We start from the raw sequence: 20,756 nt of genomic DNA on the forward strand, positions 1-20,756 counted from the left end.
AATAGAAAATTAACAGGCAACATTTGGCATCCAAGGGCAGGGCTGGATTTACATAGTGGGCGCCTCTAGGTCGGCTGCCATTCGTCGCCCCTGTCCCCTTCCCTTTATTCATGCAAATTTTCATCATCTGGACCGGAGCAATGAGGATTGGCACATGGGAACTTTAAAAAATGATTGTATCTCAAGCACATCCCCAGTGTTTTCGAACTAATGTGGGTGTGGTTGTGCAGCATGCCTCTCCCCTAAAATCCTGCCACCCTAGGCCGGGCCTAGGTGGCCTTTCCACAAATCCGGGCCTGTCCACGGGGGCTTGTGCTGCTCTCCACTCTCCCACTTTTTTTACATTTGAATGTGGTTCATGGGTAAAATGGTTGGGGATAACTGTCCTAGAGGCTGAACCTCACCCACGGGGTGAGATTTACACACCTCAAGTTTATACTAAATGGAGGGCTGAAATCGCCTGCTGAAATACTCAAGCAAAAAGTCAGCGCCTACTTGGACTTTAGCCTCCTCTCCTGCTTGCTCCAGAACCGTTGTGTTGGCTTGGATGCACACCCATACACCCAGAGTGAGAATGCAAAGTCTTGTGTTTCTTTACTGAAATCAGCCATGGCTAAATACAAGAGTTTTCTTGTGGGAGGGATTTATATAAAAATAATAATAATCACAGTAACTGTTTTACCAGCAAAAATTAAGAGCTTTCTCAGCAATCTGAATCACTTTACAGTCAAATAAAATTCTATAAAAATTCTTTGCATAATTTTTATAATAATAATAATATATTCTGCCACATATATTGTTCAGTAACTCTTAGACGGCACACCCAAATAGAAATTCCTATTTGGGGTTGCCAGAAATATGGCCAAACCTTACTGTAAGGGCACCTGGATGATAACTGCATCACAGCAAAGGCCCATGTCAGCTTTATTGAATATATTGGTACAAAGTTTTAGGGCAGGGATTATCAACATTTTTTACCTGTGAGCCTCATTCAACTGTAAAAAGAGTCTAGGAGCAACAGAACCATGAACCATGAATAAGTCCCTGGGTGCAAATAAGGGCTGTAATTGGCTATTTGAAGGTCCCTATGTTTTTGGCAGTACATCTGATTTTATGCAACCAAAACTTGCATCCAAGACTAGAATTTAAAAATAAGCACCACTGGGAGCAACATCTAACGGGTTGGTGAGCAACATGTAGCTCACAAACCACTGATTGGGGATCACTGCTTTAGGGTATAAACCCCTTAGCAATGCCCATGTACCTTACTAGAGATGTCGCGAACTGTTCGCCGGCGAACTTGTTCGCGCGAACATCGGGTGTTCGCGCTCGCCGGAAGTTCGCGAACGTCGCGCGACGTTCGCCATTTTGGGTTCGCCATTGTTGGCGCTTTTTTTTGCCCTCTCACCCCAGACCAGCAGGTACATGGCAGCTGTCCTGCTTCTGATCTCATCTGCTGACTGCTGCAATAACAGTAGTCCTTGTAAGGACTGCTTTTATTTATTTTTTTGTTGTTTTACTACTACTACTACTACTACTACTATAAGAGCCCAGTGCTATTAGTCTAGCAGTGTTGGGGAGTGGGACTGGTGTGCTAATCTGCTGCTCCTAGTAGTTCAGCAGCACCAACTTTAATTTTTTTTTTTTAATATTCATTTTTTTTTATTTTACTTTTTTTTATTTTACTACCGCTGTAGTAGTGTATAAGTTGACCTTTTAGGCATTATTTGCCCTGTAGGCATTATTTGCACAGTGTTTTCTTCAACCCGCCATCTAGCTGTGTGACCTTGTTCACATTCTGTCTAAATATCCATAATATTACCGTCTCCAGAAAAAACACCGGAGTGACTTTTTTCAAGCAGCCATAATATATTTTACGTAATCCGTATCCACCGCTGTAGTAGTGTATACGTTGACCTTGTAGGCATTATTTGCACAGTGTTTTCTTCAACCCGCCACCTAGCTGTGTGACCTTGTTCACATTCTGTCTAAATATCCATAATATTACCGTCTCCAGAAAAAACACCGGAGTGACTTTTTTCAAGCAGCCATAATATATTTTACGTAATCCGTATCCACCGCTGTAGTAGTGTATACGTTGACCTTGTAGGCATTATTTGCACAGTGTTTTCTTCAACCCGCCATCTAGCTGTGTGACCTTGTTCACATTCTGTCTAAATATCCATAATATTACCGTCTCCAGAAAAAACACCGGAGTGACTTTTTTCAAGCAGCCATAATATATTTTACGTAATCCGTATCCACCGCTGTAGTAGTGTATACGTTGACCTTGTAGGCATTATTTGCACAGTGTTTTCTTCAACCCGCCATCTAGCTGTGTGACCTTGTTCACATTCTGTCTAAATATCCATAATATTACCGTCTCCAGAAAAAACACCGGAGTCACTTTTTTCAAGCAGCATTCATATATTTTACGTAATCCGTATCCACCGCTGTAGTAGTGTATACGTTGGCCTTGTAGGCATTATTTGCACACTGTTTTCTTCAACCCGCCATCGAGCTGTGTGACCTTGTTCCCATTCTGTCTAAATATCCATAATATTACCGTCTCCAGAAAAAACACCGGAGTCACTTTTTTCAAGCAGCATTCATATATTTTACGTAATCCGTATCCACCGCTGTAGTAGTGTATACGTTGGCCTTGTAGGCATTATTTGCACACTGTTTTCTTCAACCCGCCATCGAGCTGTGTGACCTTGTTCCCATTCTGTCTAAATATCCATAATATTACCGTCTCCAGAAAAAACACCGGAGTCACTTTTTTCAAGCAGCATTCATATATTTTACGTAATCCGTATCCACCGCTGTAGTAGTGTATACGTTGGCCTTGTAGGCATTATTTGCACAGTGTTTTCTTCAACCCGCCATCGAGCTGTGTGAGCTTGTTCACATTTTGTCTAAATATTGATAATATTATCGTCTCTAGAAAAACCACTTGAGTTACTTTTTTTCAAGCAGCATTCATATATTTTACGTAATCCGTATCCACCGCTGTAGTAGTGTATACGTTGACCTTGTAGGCATTATTTGCACACTGTTTTCTTCAACCCGCCATCGAGCTGTGTGACCTTGTTCCCATTCTGTCTAAATATCCATAATATTACCGTCTCCAGAAAAAACACCGGAGTCACTTTTTTCAAGCAGCATTCATATATTTTACGTAATCCGTATCCACCGCTGTAGTAGTGTATACGTTGGCCTTGTAGGCATTATTTGCAGAGTGTTTTCTTCAACCCGCCATCGAGCTGTGTGAGCTTGTTCACATTTTGTCTAAATATTGATAATATTATCGTCTCTAGAAAAACCACTTGAGTTACTTTTTTTCAAGCAGCATTCATATATTTTACGTAATCCGTATCCACCGCTGTAGTAGTGTATACGTTGACCTTGTAGGCATTATTTGCACACTGTTTTCTTCAACCCGCCATCGAGCTGTGTGACCTTGTTCACATTTTGTCTAAATATTGATAATATTATCGTCTCTAGAAAAACCACTTGAGTTACTTTTTTTCAAGCAGCATTCATATATTTTACGTAATCCGTATCCACCGCTGTAGTAGTGTATACGTTGACTTTGTAGGCATTATTTGCACAGTGTTTTCTTCAACCCGCCATCTAGCTGTGTGTATTATCGTTTCCAGAAAAACCAACTGAGTTTTTGTTGTTGTTGTTGTTTTTTTAAAAATAATGCCAGGCAAAGGCAGGCCGCCACGCAGAGGCCGTGCTAGGGGCCGTGCTGCTATGCAATCCTGTGGCCTAGCAAATTGCCCAGTTTTTAAAAAGCAATGACCCTGAACTCCCAAAATGCTGAAGAGGTAGTTGACTGGCTTACACAGCACACCCCATCCTCTACCGTTTCTAACTTTACCACAACATCCTCCTCATCCTCCACTGCTATGGCCACCCCACGTAACACTTCCTCCACCACCGTGTGCCCCTTCTTCACTGGGGTCAGAGGAGTTATTTTCCAATGAGTTTCTTGAACTGAGTAATGCGCAACCATTATTGCCAGAAGAAGATGAAGGAGATGAGGACCTTACACCAGATTTAATTCTGGCAGAGAACACGATAGAGATGGACATAATGAGTGATGAGGAGGAGGTCCCCGCTGCTGCTTCCTTCTGTGATGTGTCAGAAGAAATTGATGCATCTGAGGAGAATGATGATGAGGAGATTGATGTTTTGTGGGTGCCTAGTAGAAGAGAGCAAGAGGAGGGTAGTTCAGATGGAGAGACGGAGAGTCAGAGAGGCAGTAGGAGAATAAGACTTAGAAGAAGCAGGGAGGACAGCCCGCAGGGATCAGCAGGGCAACAACATGTATCGGCACCTGTGTTCAGCCGGCCAACGCACCCGCCATTGCCGCCAATACCGCCAACTCCGCCAACTTCTACTGTTACCGCCAGATCGCACACTTCCAAAAAGTCAGCAGTGTGGGATTTTTTTAATGTGTGTGCCTCTGACAAAAGCATTGTAATTTGCAATGAGTGCAGTCAGAAACTGAGCCTTGGTAAGCCCAACAGCCACATAGGTACAACTTCTATGCGAAGGCACATGAGCGGCAAGCACAAAGCACTTTGGGAGCAACACCTCAAAGGCAACAGGCAAACTAAAAAGCCACACTCCTTCTGGTCCAGCATCTTACTGCTCTACCTCTGCTCTCCTTGACCCGTCTGAACCACCCTCCACTCCGCCTTCCACCTTGACCACCTGTTTCCATTCCCAGTCATCTGCCACCAGCCAAGTTCTGTGAAGGCCATGTTTGAGCGTAAGAAGCCAATGTCTGACTGTCACCCCCTTGCCCGGCGTCTGACAGCTGGCTTGTCTGCACTCTTAGCCCGCCAGCTTTTACCATACCAGCTGGTGGACTCTGAGGCCTTCCGCAAATTTGTAGCAATTGGGACACCGCAGTGGAAGGTACCCAGCCGCAATTTTTTTTCTAAAAAGGGAATACCACACCTGTACCAACATGTGCAGAGCCAAGTTACCGCATCTCTGTCACTTAGTGTTGGGCCAAAGGTCCATATGACTACTGACGCATGGTCCTCCAAGCATGGTCAGGGCAGGTATGTCACCTACACTGCCCACTGGGTGAACTTGGTAATGGCTGGGAAGCAGGGAATGGGTAGCTCAACAACAACAGTGGAGTTGGTGTCACCGCCACGGATTGCACGCGGTTCTGCCACCACCTCTACTCCTCCATCGCTCTCTACCTCGTCTTCTTCTTCTTCTTACTCTGCTGCTGGGTCCTCCTTCTCCTCCTCCACACCTGTGCACCCCCAGCTCCCCTAGGCTATTCGACGTGCCAGGTACGCCGTTGTCACGCTGTCTTGGGGATGACGTGCCTGGAAAGCAAAAACCATACCGGATCTGTACTCCTGTCATCTCTGCAGTCACAGGCCGATCGGTGGCTGACCCCACACCAACTGCAGATCGGAAAAGTGGTGTGTGACAATGGAAGCAATCTGTTGGCAGCGTTGAGACTAGGCAATTTAACACATGTGCCCTGCATGGCACATGTGTTAAATTTAATAGTCCAACGTTTTGTCTCCAAGTACCCAGGATTCCAGGACGTTCTCACCCAGTCCAGAAAGGTGTCGGCCCATTTCAGACGTTCCTACACAGCCATGGCACGCCTTGCTGACATTCAGCAGCGCTACAACATGCCAGTCAGGCGTTTGATTTCTGACAGCCAGACTCGCTGGAATTCAACGCTCCTTATGTTGGAACGTCTGCTGCAACAACAAAGGGCCGTCAACGAGTACCTTTTTGAACTGGGTGGTAGGACTGGATCTGCACAGCTGGGGATTTTTTTCCCCCGTTACTGGGTGCTTATGCGCGATGCCTGCAGGCTCATGCGACCTTTTGAAGAGGTGACAAATATGGTCAGTCGCACCGAAGGCACCATCAGCGACCTAATACCCTTCGCTTTCTTCCTGGAGCGTGCCGTGCGACGAGTGACAGATGAGGCTGTAGACCAGCGTGACGAGGAGCTGGAAGCGCACGATTTCTGGTCGGAATCACCAGAACGAACCCAGGCACCTGCTGCAACGCAGGGAGAGGTGCCAGAAGTGGAGTCAGAGGAGGAAGGTGGCTTTGTGGAGGAGGAGGAGGAGACCAACAGGAGCAGGCTTCCCAGGGGGCTAGTGGTGACCTTTTGGGGACCCCTGGTCTTGTACGTGGCTGGGGGGAGGAGACCGTGGATGATGCAGTCCTTGATAATGAGGAAGCGGAGATGGATAGCTCTGCATCCAACCTTGTGAGAATGGGGTCTTTCATGCTGTCATGCCTGTTGAAGGACCCCCGTATCAAGAGGCTTAAGGAGAAGGACCTGTACTGGGTCGCAACGCTACTAGACCCTCGGTACAAGCATAAAGTGTCAGAAATGTTACCAACATACCACAAGTCCGAAAAGATGCGGCATTTACAAACCAGCCTGCAAAACATGTTGTACAATGCTTTTAAGGGTGATGTCACTTCAGGAACTCATCAACATTCCAGGGGCAGAGGTGCCAGTAATCCTGCCACGAGCACACCTGCAAGGACAAAGCCCTTTGGCCAGTCTGTAACGTCAGACATGCAAATGTTTTTCTGTCCAAGGCAGCGCCACAACCCTTCTGGATCCACCCTCAAAGAACGCCTCGACCGGCAGGTAGCGGACTACCTGGCATTAACTGCAGATATCGACACTCTGAGGAGCGATGAACCCCTGGACTACTGGGTGCGCAGGCTTGATCTGTGGCCAGAGCTGTCACAATTTGCCATGAACCTCTTGTCTTGCCCAGCCTCAAGTGTGCTCTCAGAAAGGACCTTCAGTGCAGCAGGAGGGATTGTAACTGAGAAGAGAACTCGCCTAGGTCACAAAAGTGTCGATTACCTGACCTTTATTAAAATGAATGAGGGGTGGATCTCGGAGGGTTACTGCACGCCGGAAGACTTGTTCTGACTTCTATGCAGCTGTCCTTCTCTTCAAGCCTCATGACTCCACACACAGCTGTCCTTTAGCGTCCTCCTCCTCCCTCCGCCACCGTTACAAACTAGGGTGCAAACCCTACTGGTTTAATTTTTTCTGGCCTCTGTGCTTCAGTGGCTGCAACCAAAAAAACTGGGCAAACAATGTCTACAAGGTCAACGTATGGCAAAAAATGACTATTTTCAGCATTTATATGGCATATTTTTTCTGGCAACTGTGCTTCAGTGGCTGCATCCAAAAAAATGCATATTTTCTGCATTTATATGGCATAATTTTTCTGGCCTCTGTGCTTCAGTGGCTGCAACCAAAAAAATGCATATTTTCTGCATTTATATGGCATAATTTTTCTGGCCTCTGTGCTTCAGTGGCTGCAACCAAAAAAATTTATATTTTCAGCATTTATATGGCATAATTTTTCTGGCAACTGTGCTTCAGTGGCTGCGACCAAAAAAATGACTATTTTCAGCATTTATATGGCATATTTTTTCTGGCCTCTGTGCTTCAGTGGCTGCGGCCAAAAAAACTGGGCAAACAATGCCTACAAGGTCAACGACGTTGACCTTGTAGGCATTGTTTGCCCAGTTTTTTTGGCCGCAGCCACTGAAGCACAGAGGCCAGAAAAAATATGCCATATAAATGCTGAAAATAGTCATTTTTTGCCATACGTTGACTCAACGTATATGGCAAAAAATGACTATTTTCAGCATTTATATGGCATATTTTTTCTGGCAACTGTGCTTCAGTGGCTGCGACCAAAAAAAATGCATATTTTCTGCATTTATATGGCATAATTTTTCTGGCCTCTGTGCTTCAGTGGCTGCAACCAAAAAAATTTATATTTTCAGCATTTATATGGCATAATTTTTCTGTCAACTGTGCTTCAGTGGCTGCGACCAAAAAAATGCATGTTTTCTGCATTTATATGGCATAATTTTTTCTGGCCTCTGTGCTTCAGTGGCTGCGGCCAAAAAAACTGGGCAAACAATGCCTACAAGGTCAACGACGTTGACCTTGTAGGCATTGTTTGCCCAGTTTTTTTGGCCGCAGCCACTGAAGCACAGAGGCCAGAAAAAATATGCCATATAAATGCTGAAAATAGTCATTTTTTGCCATACGTTGACTCAACGTATATGGCAAAAAATGACTATTTTCAGCATTTATATGGCATATTTTTTCTGGCAACTGTGCTTCAGTGGCTGCGACCAAAAAAATGCATATTTTCTGCATTTATATGGCATAATTTTTCTGGCCTCTGTGCTTCAGTGGCTGCAACCAAAAAAATTTATATTTTCAGCATTTATATGGCATAATTTTTCTGTCAACTGTGCTTCAGTGGCTGCGACCAAAAAAATGCATATTTTCTGCATTTATATGGCATAATTTTTCTGGCCTCTGTGCTTCAGTGGCTGCAACCAAAAAAATTTATATTTTCAGCATTTATATGGCATAATTTTTCTGGCAACTGTGCTTCAGTGGCTGCGTCCAAAAAAACTGGGCAAACAATGTCTACAAGGTCAACGTATGGCGAAAAATGACTATTTTCAGCATTTATATGGCATATTTTTTCTGGCAACTGTGCTTCAGTGGCTGCGTCCAAAAAAACTGGGCAAACAATGCCTACAAGGTCAACGTATGGCAGTTGTTTAAAGAGAACAGCAGATTACTAGCCAGCAAAGCTACCTAAGCTAAAATGTCCCTCAAATCCCTGCAGACTTCTGTCCCTCCAATACAGAGCAGTATCAAGCAGATTACTAGCCAGCAAACTTACTATCATCTGTCCCTGAAATCACTAACAGCTCTCCCCCTACACTATCTCTTCCAAGCACACACAGGCAGATTTTTCAGATACATTTTTGCCCTTGATCCCCCTCTGGCATGCCACTGTCCAGGTCGTTGCACCCTTTAAACAACTTTAAAATCATTTTTCTGGCCAGAAATGTCTTTTCTAGATGTTAAAGTTCGCCTTCCCATTGAAGTCTATGGGGTTCGCGAACCGTTCGCGAACCGCTCGCGTTTTTGCGCAAGTTCGCGAATATGTTCGCGAACTTTTTTTCCGACGTTCGCTACATCCCTATACCTTACCAAGCTGTGTACTGAATACAAAGAAAAGTGGAGAAATGTAGGGTTACAAGCCAACCCAGTGTAATGTCATATCTGTCCCCTAAAACTACATTTGCATATACAGGTATGGGACCTATTATCCAGAATGCTCGGGACCTGGGGTTTTCCAGATAACAGATCTTTCTGTAGTTTGGATCTTCATAAGTCTACAAGTAAATCATTTAAACATTAAATATACCTAAATAGGCTGGTTTTGCTTCCCATAAGGATTAATTATATCTTGGTTTGGATTAAGTACAAGGTACTGTTTTTATTATTACATGGAGTCTATGGGAGATGGCCTTTCTGTAATTCAGAGCTTTCAGGATAACGGGTTTCTGGATAACGGATCCAAATACCTGTATAGCGTCAATGAATATATATTGCCATGTTCAAAATCCATCCATTTGTGATCTGACATTGATCCATCCATTTGTGATCTGACATTCATTATTCTTCTCTTGTGTGCCTTAGATTTCCTCTTCAAATAAAACGCCTCAAAAAACAATATGGTATATATTATATAATAGAAGTGTTTTATTTTAAATTCTAACCTTCGCGTAATAATAATCATCCATACCCTCAAAGTTGTACACATGAGCTGCCCATCTTCTGATCTTGTTAGGGCAAATATTGAGAGTCAGTGACACTGCACATGCTCAGTGGGGGCTGGGCTGCTGTTGAGAAGCTGAGTTTAGGGATTGTTGGAAATCATCAACTTATTTGAAAATGTTAAAAAGCTGATGCTATAGGGTTGATTATTAATCAGTTAATCAGCAGAATACACTGATATCTATGCTTGCAGATAATGCAAATCTGCAATTCGTTACCATTTAGCCTTGTGCCATGTATTTTATACTGTGCATATACTTTCTATCAGAGCCCTTTAATAAGCTTCGTTAGGTGGCAGCAACCCAGAGCATAGAATATAGGTAACTACCGTTGCATCATTGAAGACAAAGATCCTCGCTGCTAAAGGGATGTGGTGTATGTGGGCTGGTACAGAAGTTGAACGCATAAGGTGCAGCATTTCTAGCCCAATTCTTTGATGAGCTTTGGTTCTCCAACATAGCCCTTGCGCTATGCACAATGCATCTGATCCATTCACTCGGTCATAAAACAACACAGCACAGAGATCACACACACTCAGTTTTCCCTTCTTTATATTACAAAGGCCTGTATTACAAACCTTACTATTGTTAGGGGAATATTTGTAGTTTTGTAAAGGATCAAGGACTCATGTATAACTGAAAATCTAAGTCCTTTTTCCTTTTGTTGCTGTGTGCCACTTTTCTAAAGATGACCTTCTAGATGTTAGCCATACTGCAAACCAAATATGAATAAGCATAAAACTTCACCAATGGAGTAACTCCCCAAATAGAATGGGTGGCCCAGGTGCTCCCACCCCAGGCCCTCAGCTCATGGTAGTGGACAATCCGTATGTAGATAAACAAATGTTGGAGCAAACCACTCTGGTAGGTCACGCATAGATCAGACTGATAATAGGTAAAAGTTAGAAAACGTTATTTATATAAACATCTCATGCCTAACGCCTTTTGTGTCACTAGGACACTTAGTCATAGGCTTCATGCTTTAAACGCGTCAGGCGTGAGATGTTTATATGAATAAAATTTTCTTACTTTTACCTATTATCAGTTTGATCTATGCGTGATCTACAAGAGTGCCTTGCTCCAACATTTGTTTATCTGCTAGATGTTAGCTGCCATAAGGTGGTGTGAACATGCCCCTATCTTTATAGCTACTGATGAGCATTTGCTGCATTTTTTGTGATGCCCCTCTCTCAAGAAAGAATGCTTGTCTATGGCTCCAAAGAACACAACATCTTATCTTTTAAATATTAATATTTACCACAACACTTAACTGAAATGCATAAGTTGGGGAAAATGTGAATTGTTTTTAGTACAGAAGGGCCAATGTTGGCATACTGTATGTCTTTCTTTTATAGACTTTTGCATAAGTCCACTTATAAATAAAAGCATTTTGTGTTCGGCACTGTGCGTAATGACCTGTAGCTATTCTAAGTGAAGTAGGTTGGTAGGTTGGTACCAAACCTGGCAGCTAGAAGGGAATTTTACATTAACCTTATTTTCAGGGCCCTGTTCAAGAACATTAACCACAGTGATTAGCAAACTATTTACTAAACCAACACCAATAATGGATACATAAATGAATTTGCACAGTGTGCTCCTTAATGACCTCTTCACATAATACAGAGTTGGACTGGGTTGGCAGGACACTAAGGGCAAGGCCTGATGTGGAGTTATTATGTTGCGTTTTTAAAAAAGAAACGCCGGGCGTAAATATGCCACTGAAACCACACGCGACTGTCAACATGCGTTTTTCAGCACGTAGGTTTCTTTTCCCAACATGCACTTCTCATTGTTCTCATTGAGAATTTGGACGCCATATTTAAAATACGCTGCGTATTTACGCAAAGTGTGGTTTCAAATGTGCAGATCCAATAGAGTCTATCGATTTGTTAGTTTATTTATGTATTGGTGTTTCTGCTGAGAAAGCACATAAGGGGGAATGTAATATGCTTTGCTATCACAAAAAAAACATTTGCAAAGACACTTGCGCCCTTTAGCGACCATGTTTGAGTCATTTTTGACTTATTAACACCTAACTTCTTTTTGTGAACATTCGGAGTGTAAGTATTAAAATCGCAAACCATTTTTGCGTCAAAATATTTAACAAAAGTTTGCAGTACGCAATTAAGATTCGCAATGCCGTAAAAGCCTAATGAAGAATATTACATTGCGACAGGCAAATATTTATTTGCAAAGTTTTGGTCTTTGCAAATTTTATTACAATTCCCCCATAGGGGTAGATTCACTAACGGGTGAATTTTCGCCAGCGTCAGCTTCGCACAGCTCACACCAGTTCGCCAGGCACAAATGCGCTATGACTATGCCAATACACTAATATGCAGAGTTTCATCCTGGGAGCATAACGCTGGCGAGCATTTCTTAACGAAGATGCGCTAACATTCTTTTGTGCCTAGCGAAAATCCGCTACTGATCTTGCGCTTAGGTCAATTTGCATAGGGCGGGTTCGCAGGTACACTAGCGGTCTCTTCTGCTAGCGAATTGTTAGAAGCGTGTTAGTGAATTGTTGATGTCCCTGCGGCTGGCAACACTGGCAAATTGTCGCTAGCATTAGCCAATCAATTAGTGAATCTGCCCCATAGTCTCTGCTTATGGTTCTGGAAAGGAGAAGGAGAGAAGTCCTGAGCGCAGGGTGATTTGGAGGTAAAAACAGTTTTGAAGGGAAAACCATAATTTTTTCCTGGACATTTAAAGCATATTCTCCCAAAAATATTGAAGTTCAAGTTTAAGAATAAACAATGATGGGGATGATTTAACAACAAAAATTTTTAAAAAAAATTAGATTTCAATCCAGCATTCCTGCTTCTGACAAGGGCATTTGGACTTTGGTTTCAATGTCACTTGTCGTTTTGGTTTCAATCACTGTCACTTTGTTTAATTTAATACTATTATAGACAAGTCTGTGAGTTTCCAGCCCTGGGTTAAACTCACTTCTTTCAGAGAGCTCCACATGGAACATTGAAAGCAAAGATGCCAATCAATCAGATGTTTCTTTTCACTGTTCTACGTGCATGTCTGAAAAAAGCTAATCACTGATCAGTTGCTGCCCAGGTTCAAATTTGTCCAATTGAATCTTAAGAAATAATCAAAATTTTTGTTATGCGTTTGGGTTTTGTGGTGGATACTGATTTTGAGAAAGCAAGATATATGGTGAATTGGTGATGGTAAAGATAGGCTGACCAAGCAGAGATTGTTTATATTGGAGGGGGGAAGATGACCACAATAAGATGTCTAGTTGCCTAATAACCAGCTGTCATTCTCCAAATAATTCCCCAAAAATGTAATATACTGTGTAGAAATAGAGTCTGATAGTTCATACGGTATATGAATGTATTGATGGTATTATCTACTGTACTTGTGTGTTTCTTTAAGCAATTCCCACATTACTGGCTCAACATAATAGTCTAACTGCTAAAGGATAAGCTTTAAAGAACTTGCTGTACTCTAATGCTGATACGGTGATGCCACATCAGCTGCAGTACTGTACACTTTGATGACATCTATAATTATATCCATTACACATTGTGAGTAATTACATTACAGAGATTAGCAAACATTATTTGTATGACACTTTTGTTTTAAGAAAAGATGCCTTGCCTGGCATAATGTATGGCAAATGCATTCAGTACAACTGCTCCGTTGTAGGGAAATTGAATACAAACATAATTATTATTTGGTTTTGGGTTTTTTCTTATAGCTTCGGTGATGGTGTTACTGATGAGTATCAGTGGCAGAACATAACTTTGGAGGGCCCGAATACAAACTTAAAAAAAGTTGCCCTATTCTATCAAAAGATATTGCTCATTAATTAGGGCCTCACTTGGCCACCTACACCCACCTACACCCCTGGGCACCCAGGGCGGGATCTACATAGTGGGCACCCCTAGGCCCACTGCCGTTTGTCGCCCCTGTCCCCTCCACTTTATTGTGCAAATTTTCATCATCAATGGGGATTGGCGCATGGGATATTTAAAATATGATTGTATCTCTAGCACATCCCCAGTGTTTTTGAACCAATGTGGATGTGGTTGGGCAGCATGCCGCCCCCCTAAAATCCTGCCGCCCTAGGCCCGGGCCTAGGTGGCCTTTCTACAAATCCGGGCCTGTGGGCACCCCAGGGTCTGCTTTCACTGATGGTATATGTGCCCTATTGTGTTGCACAATCACTATCATGAAATGTTATATGCAGACCACACGTTAGGCCCCTGATATCTTGCCTGTTGCCCATAACTGTTAGATTTTAAAGTTGAGCTGGAGGTCAGTTGCCTTTAATCCCATTACTACAGTGCATGTAAATCTGGTGTTTTGGACCGAAAAAAAGAGAATGCTCTTGAGATATTATTAAACACAGATTCTTTTGCATGGTGCTGCTATAAGTAAAACATGGTGTAGCATGCTGTGTAAATGACTGGGATTTTCTAGTCACTTTTTTACAGTAAGAAAACACGTTCCACTAGTAAAAATGCAAGAAATACACGTCAAATCAGTGATACATATAAAATGTCCATATAAAGAGTCTCATAAAGAAATCCTAAATTATTCAGGCCCAACAGAAACTTTGGAAATTACATAGTAAGCCAGTTCCTTCTATATTTTATAATTACCAGACGAGTAAATCTTCAAACAGTGGTTTTAATTGCTCCTCATAACCTGTGCTAAAATGTAAAGGCATTAAAAATTCTGTTTTATAGAAGGGAATCAGCAATAATTATTGTCATCTTTTGTAATTTTGTAGGTGTGTTACCTGTTTTGATATCTGTAAATGGATGAACAATGACATGCATTGCCAGCACTTTAGGCTAGTAAAATACAATGACAGGGTCTTTACTGTTCTAGGAGAGGACCAAACCCATTTGTCAGAGTATAAAAGGAGAAGGTGACTGCACTTTCCTCACAAGAACTTGCTTGAGCTTCAGGTTTTATCTGCTTTGTTTTGCCGTGCCTTTAATCAAGTGCCATGTCGCAGCACTCTATTAGCGGTAGCAGGGGCTACAAAAACTTCAGCTCAGTTTCAGCTTGTTTACCCAAGAATGTGAGCAGGTACAGTGTTAGCTCCATCTCTTCCAAAAGAGGGGATGGCAATGGTCACAGAGGGCAGCCATGCTTTAGCACCAGAAGTGCCTACAATTTTGGCTCAGGCATCCATAAGATTTCGGTTGGAAGTCACCATGCAGGAAGAGGACATGGATGTGGTCTCAGCTATGGTTTTGGGCATGGAATGGGATCTGGTTTTGGAGGAGCTGGTCATGGTTTTGCAGGAGGTCCTATGCATGGAGGAATAACAGCTGTTACTGTCAACCAGAGTCTCCTGGCACCACTCAACCTGGAAATCGACCCAAACATTCAAAGAGTAAGAAAGGAGGAGAAAGAGCAAATCAAGACTTTAAACAACAAATTTGCCTCTTTTATTGACAAGGTGAGATTTTTTAAATGTTCTATTGGGATCACTTTCTATTAAAGTTCTACTAAAATATCAACATCAACAGCACTGACACTTCCATAAATGGACTAAATTATTGTGGATGCTTAATAATTACTTATTCCACAGATATTTATTTCATATATTATTATTTGTGAGCATGTTCTTCAACCTTCTGCAGAGAACTCAACCATGTTCTCTGTCAGTAGTGCATTGCAAAGTGCAGACTGGAATCAGCCAGCAGGTTAAATCTGTAGCATGAGTGTGTTGGTTGAAGCTGGAAAATTGTTAGGTTAAAGAACTCACAAATAGATTTTTAGATTTTTGTGAACCAAGTTTAAAATCCCTCTATTAAAGTTTAGTGCATTTTTGTATTATAATGGTTAGCGCCATTGAGTATAATGCATAAAAAGCAAATACAAAAGGATATTACTGACCACTATGATGCTGAGTTGATTATTTGTTCTGTTAGAAGACATGATTTGATATGTTATTACATAGTCACTGGGCAACACAATCTCATGTTTGTTTTAGGTGCGATTTTTGGAGCAACAAAATAAGATGCTTGAGACCAAATGGGCTTTTCTACAAGAACAAAAAACAGCCAAAAGCCACAATGAACCCCTATTTGAAGCTTATATCGGCAATCTCAGGAGGCAGCTTGATTGTTTGTTGGGCGAGAAATCACGTCTGGAAGGAGAAAGGAAGAATATGGAGGACATAGTGGAGGATTTTAAGAGAAAGTATGTACCTAATAATATAAATGTGCTCTAGTGTTTATTTTAGGTCTTTCCTCTACAAAATCAGATACAATTTCACAATTAATATGTCAATTCATAGGTATGAAGAGGAAGTCAACAGGCGCACAACTGCAGAAAATGAATTTGTGGTATTAAAGAAGGTAATTGCTACACATGAACATTTTGAACGAAAAGACACAAGGCAATATTATTAATATTTTAAATCTCTCCTTCTAGGATGTGGATGCTGCATTTTTGAACAAAACTGAACTGCAGACCAGGGTGGAGTCTCTAACTGATGAGGTCAACTTCTTCAGGACTGTGTTTGAAACGGTAAAATCATGTTTTTTATTAATGTACTTTAGCCATGTACTTTAGCCATTACACCCCAACTCAAACCCAGCATAAATAACAAAACTAATTTAAGTTAGACACTAAGAAAAAAGCAACATGGATCCATTTAGTGTAACATTTAGGGGGCCCATTTACTAAGCTCGAGTGAAGGATTCGAAGTAAAAAAACTTCTTTTTGGGTACTTCGACCATCGAATAGGCTACTTCGACCTTCCAGTAAGACTTTGATTCGAACGATTCGAACTAAAAATCGTTCCACTATTCGACCATTTCGATAGTCGAAGTACTGTCTTTTTAAAAAAACTACATACTTCACCACTTTAAACCTACCGAGCTACAATGTTAGCCTATGGGGACCTTCCCCATAAGTTTTCTAAGCTTTTTCTGATCGAAGGAAAATTGAACGATCATAGGATTTGTGGTAAATCCTTCGACTTCGATATTCAAATTAGCGGGTTAATTAACCCTCGATATTCGACCCTTAGTAAATGTGCCCCTTAATGTTTACCCTTTATTACAAATTTCTTTTGTAGGAAATTTCCCAGCTCCAAGCTCAGATCTCTGATACTTCAGTCATTGTCTCCATGGATAACAACCGGAACCTGGATTTGGACAGTATCATTGCTGAAGTGAAAGCTCAATATGAGGACATTGCCAATAGAAGCCGAGCTGAAGCCGAGTCTTGGTATCAGTCCAAAGTAAGTATTAAATGTATTAGCCAGCTCTTTTGTTGCACAAAGCCCAAGGGGTGTATTGAGTATCTTATTTAGAACAGAACCACAACAAAGCTTTTTAGAATTACTGTACTAGGTTTCTCAAAAACCTTTTGGTAATATTATTTTATATTATCTTTTGTGGCAATAAGGCAGATTTGAGACTTAAGTATATTATTAGAACCTCTTCAATCAACAATTTGCAAATGTATATAGATATCAGTTGTATCATGGGCCCTGGTCTTTCCAATTTAAATCTCTGGAAGGAGAAAGAGAGAGGTAGATGTCTAACAAGTTTCAATATTTTTATCAGATAATAAGTGTATTACAGGTAATTTAGTTAAAAAAATATATAGAATGAGTTATGGTAATGAATGGTTACAATATGTGTGATGTTGATTTTTTTCCAGTAAGATTCCATACAAAAGTACAGAAGAATGTAACATGTATTTTTTGTTTAAAGTATGAAGAGCTGAGACTCACCGCCGGCCAAAATGGAGATGATCTGCGCAACACCAAGAATGAAATTGCTGATCTCAACAGAGTTATCAACAGACTAAAGGGAGAGATTGAAAGTATAAATGCACAGGTATAAACTGCATTTAAAGAACTTGGGTGTGTGTATATGTATTTGGAGATTTTTTTTAAATTATAACCAAAGCACACATATCGCCAATAATAATGTTATTTGGAATTTGGCTGATGACGCATGAAAATAACACAGAAGCCAATATTTCCCTGTAGCCTGAGAATTTCCTATAAAATGGCAAATAAACACAGTATTCTGACAAATGTTATCATGAACTTCCAGCTTTTGCTAAATTTTAAGAAAAATTATTTTAACAGCGTGCTAAACTGGAAGCTGCCATAACAGAAGCTGAAGAACGAGGAGAAATGGCGACAAAGGATGCAAAGAAAAAATTATCTGACCTTGAGGAAGCTCTTCAGAAGGCCAAGCAGGACATGGCTCGCCAGATGCGTGAATACCAGGAACTGATGAATGTGAAACTGGCCCTGGATATTGAGATCGCCACCTACAGGAAACTGCTGGAAGGAGAGGAAGGAAGGTTGGTACACAAAGTAATGAAAATGGGCATGTTCAATGCTACTATGCTGAATATTAGTGTTCTTCTTATGCAACACTGCTCATTGTATTGCACAACTGTGCTGTGACAATTGTAGCGCAAAACCTGGATAGATTAGAATTAGCGTTTTACCGTTTATTATATTTATCCAATTATGGCATAGGAAGGCAATAGAAAAAATCACTCAGACCGAATACAGAACATGTATTAAACTATGTTTACAAGCACCTAAGGAAAATCTTTCACTGTGCATAAAGTTGGATCATTTTATCATATATTTAACAAAGGCAATAGTTGCAACTAATTATCTCCCTGATACTGTTTTATTATGAATATCAAACTTTTTTCTAGCTTTCTACAGTGATTTCCTTTAAAAGTAAGAGACTGATTAGGTTTTGTATCTCGCAATTGCCTGCCTAGAAACATATGCCATTGACAACCACCAAGGAAGATGACACTAAAGGCATGAAATTACATTCAATTAAAATACAGTTTAGCAAAGTAGCGACAGAGGTTTTAGCCAAGGCCAGACCACCATTATGATAATTCATTCCCTGTATCCTCCCATATTTTTCAGTGAAATTGTAGGTATTGGAGGATCCATAAAATTCTAAATCTACACTCCATAGGAGGTTCATGAGACTCTTCTAAGAAAAATGGAGATTTGGCTCAAAAGGTAGAGGTGTAAACACTAGAGACCAATGCCTTACCAGTTAATAGCTAAAAAAAAGTTAATAAAAAGAAAAAAGCAGAAATATAAGAATAATACGGAATCAGAGATACTGTATATCATTATGAAATCTTTAATGTCTATCTAAATGTTTGTGGCCCAAACAAATTTCCTCTACACAGAAAAATCTAAATTTGCATAGAAAATTGAAACACAGGCTAAAGCATGAATCTTTGTTTTTAGGCTTTCAGGGGAAGGTGCAGGATCCGTAAAAATCTGTAAGTATCAATACATTTGGTTTTTACATTTGTTTATTTGCAATTAAAAAGGTGTTCAACTTTAAATTCATTTTTATTATGTTGTAGAATGCCCTATTACTAGCAACTTTGCAGTTGGCTTTTCTTATTTTTTTCATTAGTTTTATATTATTTGCTTTACCCTTCTGCCTCTTTTCAGCTTTCAAATGTGGGTAACTGACCCTGGCAGCCAAAAACTAAACCACTGTGAGGCTACAATTTTATTGTTATTGTTACTTTTTATTATTTTTCTTCCTCTTTTCCATATGCCAATCACTCATTCAAAGCACTGCCTGAACGAGTGATAGGAGATGCTGAACATAAAGTTATATAACTGAAAAACAATAAAAAAAATGAAGACCAATTGCAAATTGCCTCAGAATATCTACACCATATTAAAAGTTACAATACACTTAATTATACATTTTTCTTTTTTCCAGCTGTGGTCAGCTCCACCGTTGGAGGGTCTCATGGCGGCGGAAACAGCTTCCATCATGACAGCGGCATGTCCTCCGGCAATGGGCATGGATGCGGAGGCATGTTTGGCGGTGGAAGTGGCTTCAGTTCTATGGGAGGAGCTTACATTTCCAGAGGAAAACACAGCTCTATTTCATCCTCAGGCTCCAAAAAGATGTAAATGTTTAACACTCACATGTCTGGCGTAGATTGCTGATAGATTGATTGCAACAGTGACTAACAACTTATCTTCCCATTCCTATTAGCCCGTAGACAAAAAGATAGAAGGATGGGTTCTCTAAAACATTCTTGTCTTCTAATTTTAAATTCTTTTTACTTTCTGATGCTGATGTCCCTCAATAATGAATGTTGTGTGGCAACTTATACCTAAGAAAAAGCAACAGATAAACAATATAAACTGTAGTCTTGGATAGCTACAATTGAAGACAGATTTGAGTCTTATTGATAAAACCAATAGTTAGCAGTAAATATCAAACTCCTACCCATCTTCCAAGTAAAAGACTAATGGCCATTAATAGCCATGGGTCTAAATGATGGATCTTTTCATAACACTGACATCAGACAAAATGGTCTTTATTTACATTCAGGAAATCATAAAGAGGACTAACTTAGGAGGCCTTAGCTTTACTTGGAAGGGTCTGATGGTTGCTGTGGGTTACTAGACCTGGGAAAAATGTAAATTAAAAAAATTACAAAACTAGTGTGGTTTTGGTTTCTGAGGCTATTAATTATCAGCAATCTACACAACTAGCCAGTAAAAACTATGAGTGGCACTGTTACTTTTTAAGACGGATTTGTGTAACTTTCTAACGGCACTGACTTCAAATTCTAAACTGATATACATAGAAGTCTGCACAATTTCTACACTATTTAGGCATATGTATATCATCGATGAATGGAGGAACAAATTGACGGCACTTCTGGAGAAGATTTATTACTGCTGTAATGGATATACAGCAGTAATAAATCTTCTCCAGAAGTGCCGTCAATTTGTTCCTCCATTCATTGTACCTTAGCAGTCGGATACTGCTGGACAGAGCACCTGGACAAGTACCTGTGGGGAGCAGAAGCGGTCCTTTTTTCTAGTCTCCTATCATATGTATATCATCCACCTTCATGTAAAAATGCTTTTTTTTTTTTGCTTTCTCAGATAATCATATCACGGCTTACAAATACTGTCTCTGCTTAACTTATGGCTTACAATTCTATGTTTTTGTCCAATAAACTATCAGTTGCCCGCATAACATACGTTTTATGTCTTTTTGGGATTTTAGTGTCATTAT

General features: G+C 40.8%; 1 protein-coding gene across 1 annotated transcript; it reads left to right on the top strand.

Annotated features, from left to right (window-relative positions):
• The first annotated feature begins 14,677 nt into the window (after nucleotides 1-14,677).
• On the top strand, nucleotides 14,678-19,648 carry krt59.L (keratin 59 L homeolog). The gene is made up of 9 exons (XM_018245557.1): nucleotides 14,678-15,136; nucleotides 15,674-15,882; nucleotides 15,980-16,040; nucleotides 16,117-16,212; nucleotides 16,766-16,930; nucleotides 17,409-17,534; nucleotides 17,792-18,012; nucleotides 18,944-18,978; nucleotides 19,437-19,648. Exons 1-9 carry the CDS (start codon nucleotides 14,678-14,680, stop codon nucleotides 19,631-19,633), a joined length of 1,569 nt encoding a protein of 522 aa, XP_018101046.1. The 3' UTR covers nucleotides 19,634-19,648.
• The last annotated feature ends 1,108 nt before the right edge of the window (nucleotides 19,649-20,756 follow it).

This window comes from Xenopus laevis, chromosome 2L, assembly GCF_017654675.1.
Source record: "Xenopus laevis strain J_2021 chromosome 2L, Xenopus_laevis_v10.1, whole genome shotgun sequence".
NCBI classification, from domain to species: domain Eukaryota; kingdom Metazoa; phylum Chordata; class Amphibia; order Anura; family Pipidae; genus Xenopus; species Xenopus laevis.

What these genes read in the sequence shown, in the direction of transcription:
- krt59.L (XM_018245557.1), top strand. Translation starts at nt 14,678, where the DNA reads ATGTCGCAGCACTCTATTAGCGGTAGCAGGGGCTACAAAAACTTCAGC. An exon ending in TCAGGACTGTGTTTGAAACG is followed by an intron (nt 16,213 to 16,765) that starts GTAAAATCATGT and finishes TTTCTTTTGTAG; the next exon opens with GAAATTTCCCAGCTCCAAGC. An exon ending in TTGAAAGTATAAATGCACAG is followed by an intron (nt 17,535 to 17,791) that starts GTATAAACTGCA and finishes TTATTTTAACAG; the next exon opens with CGTGCTAAACTGGAAGCTGC.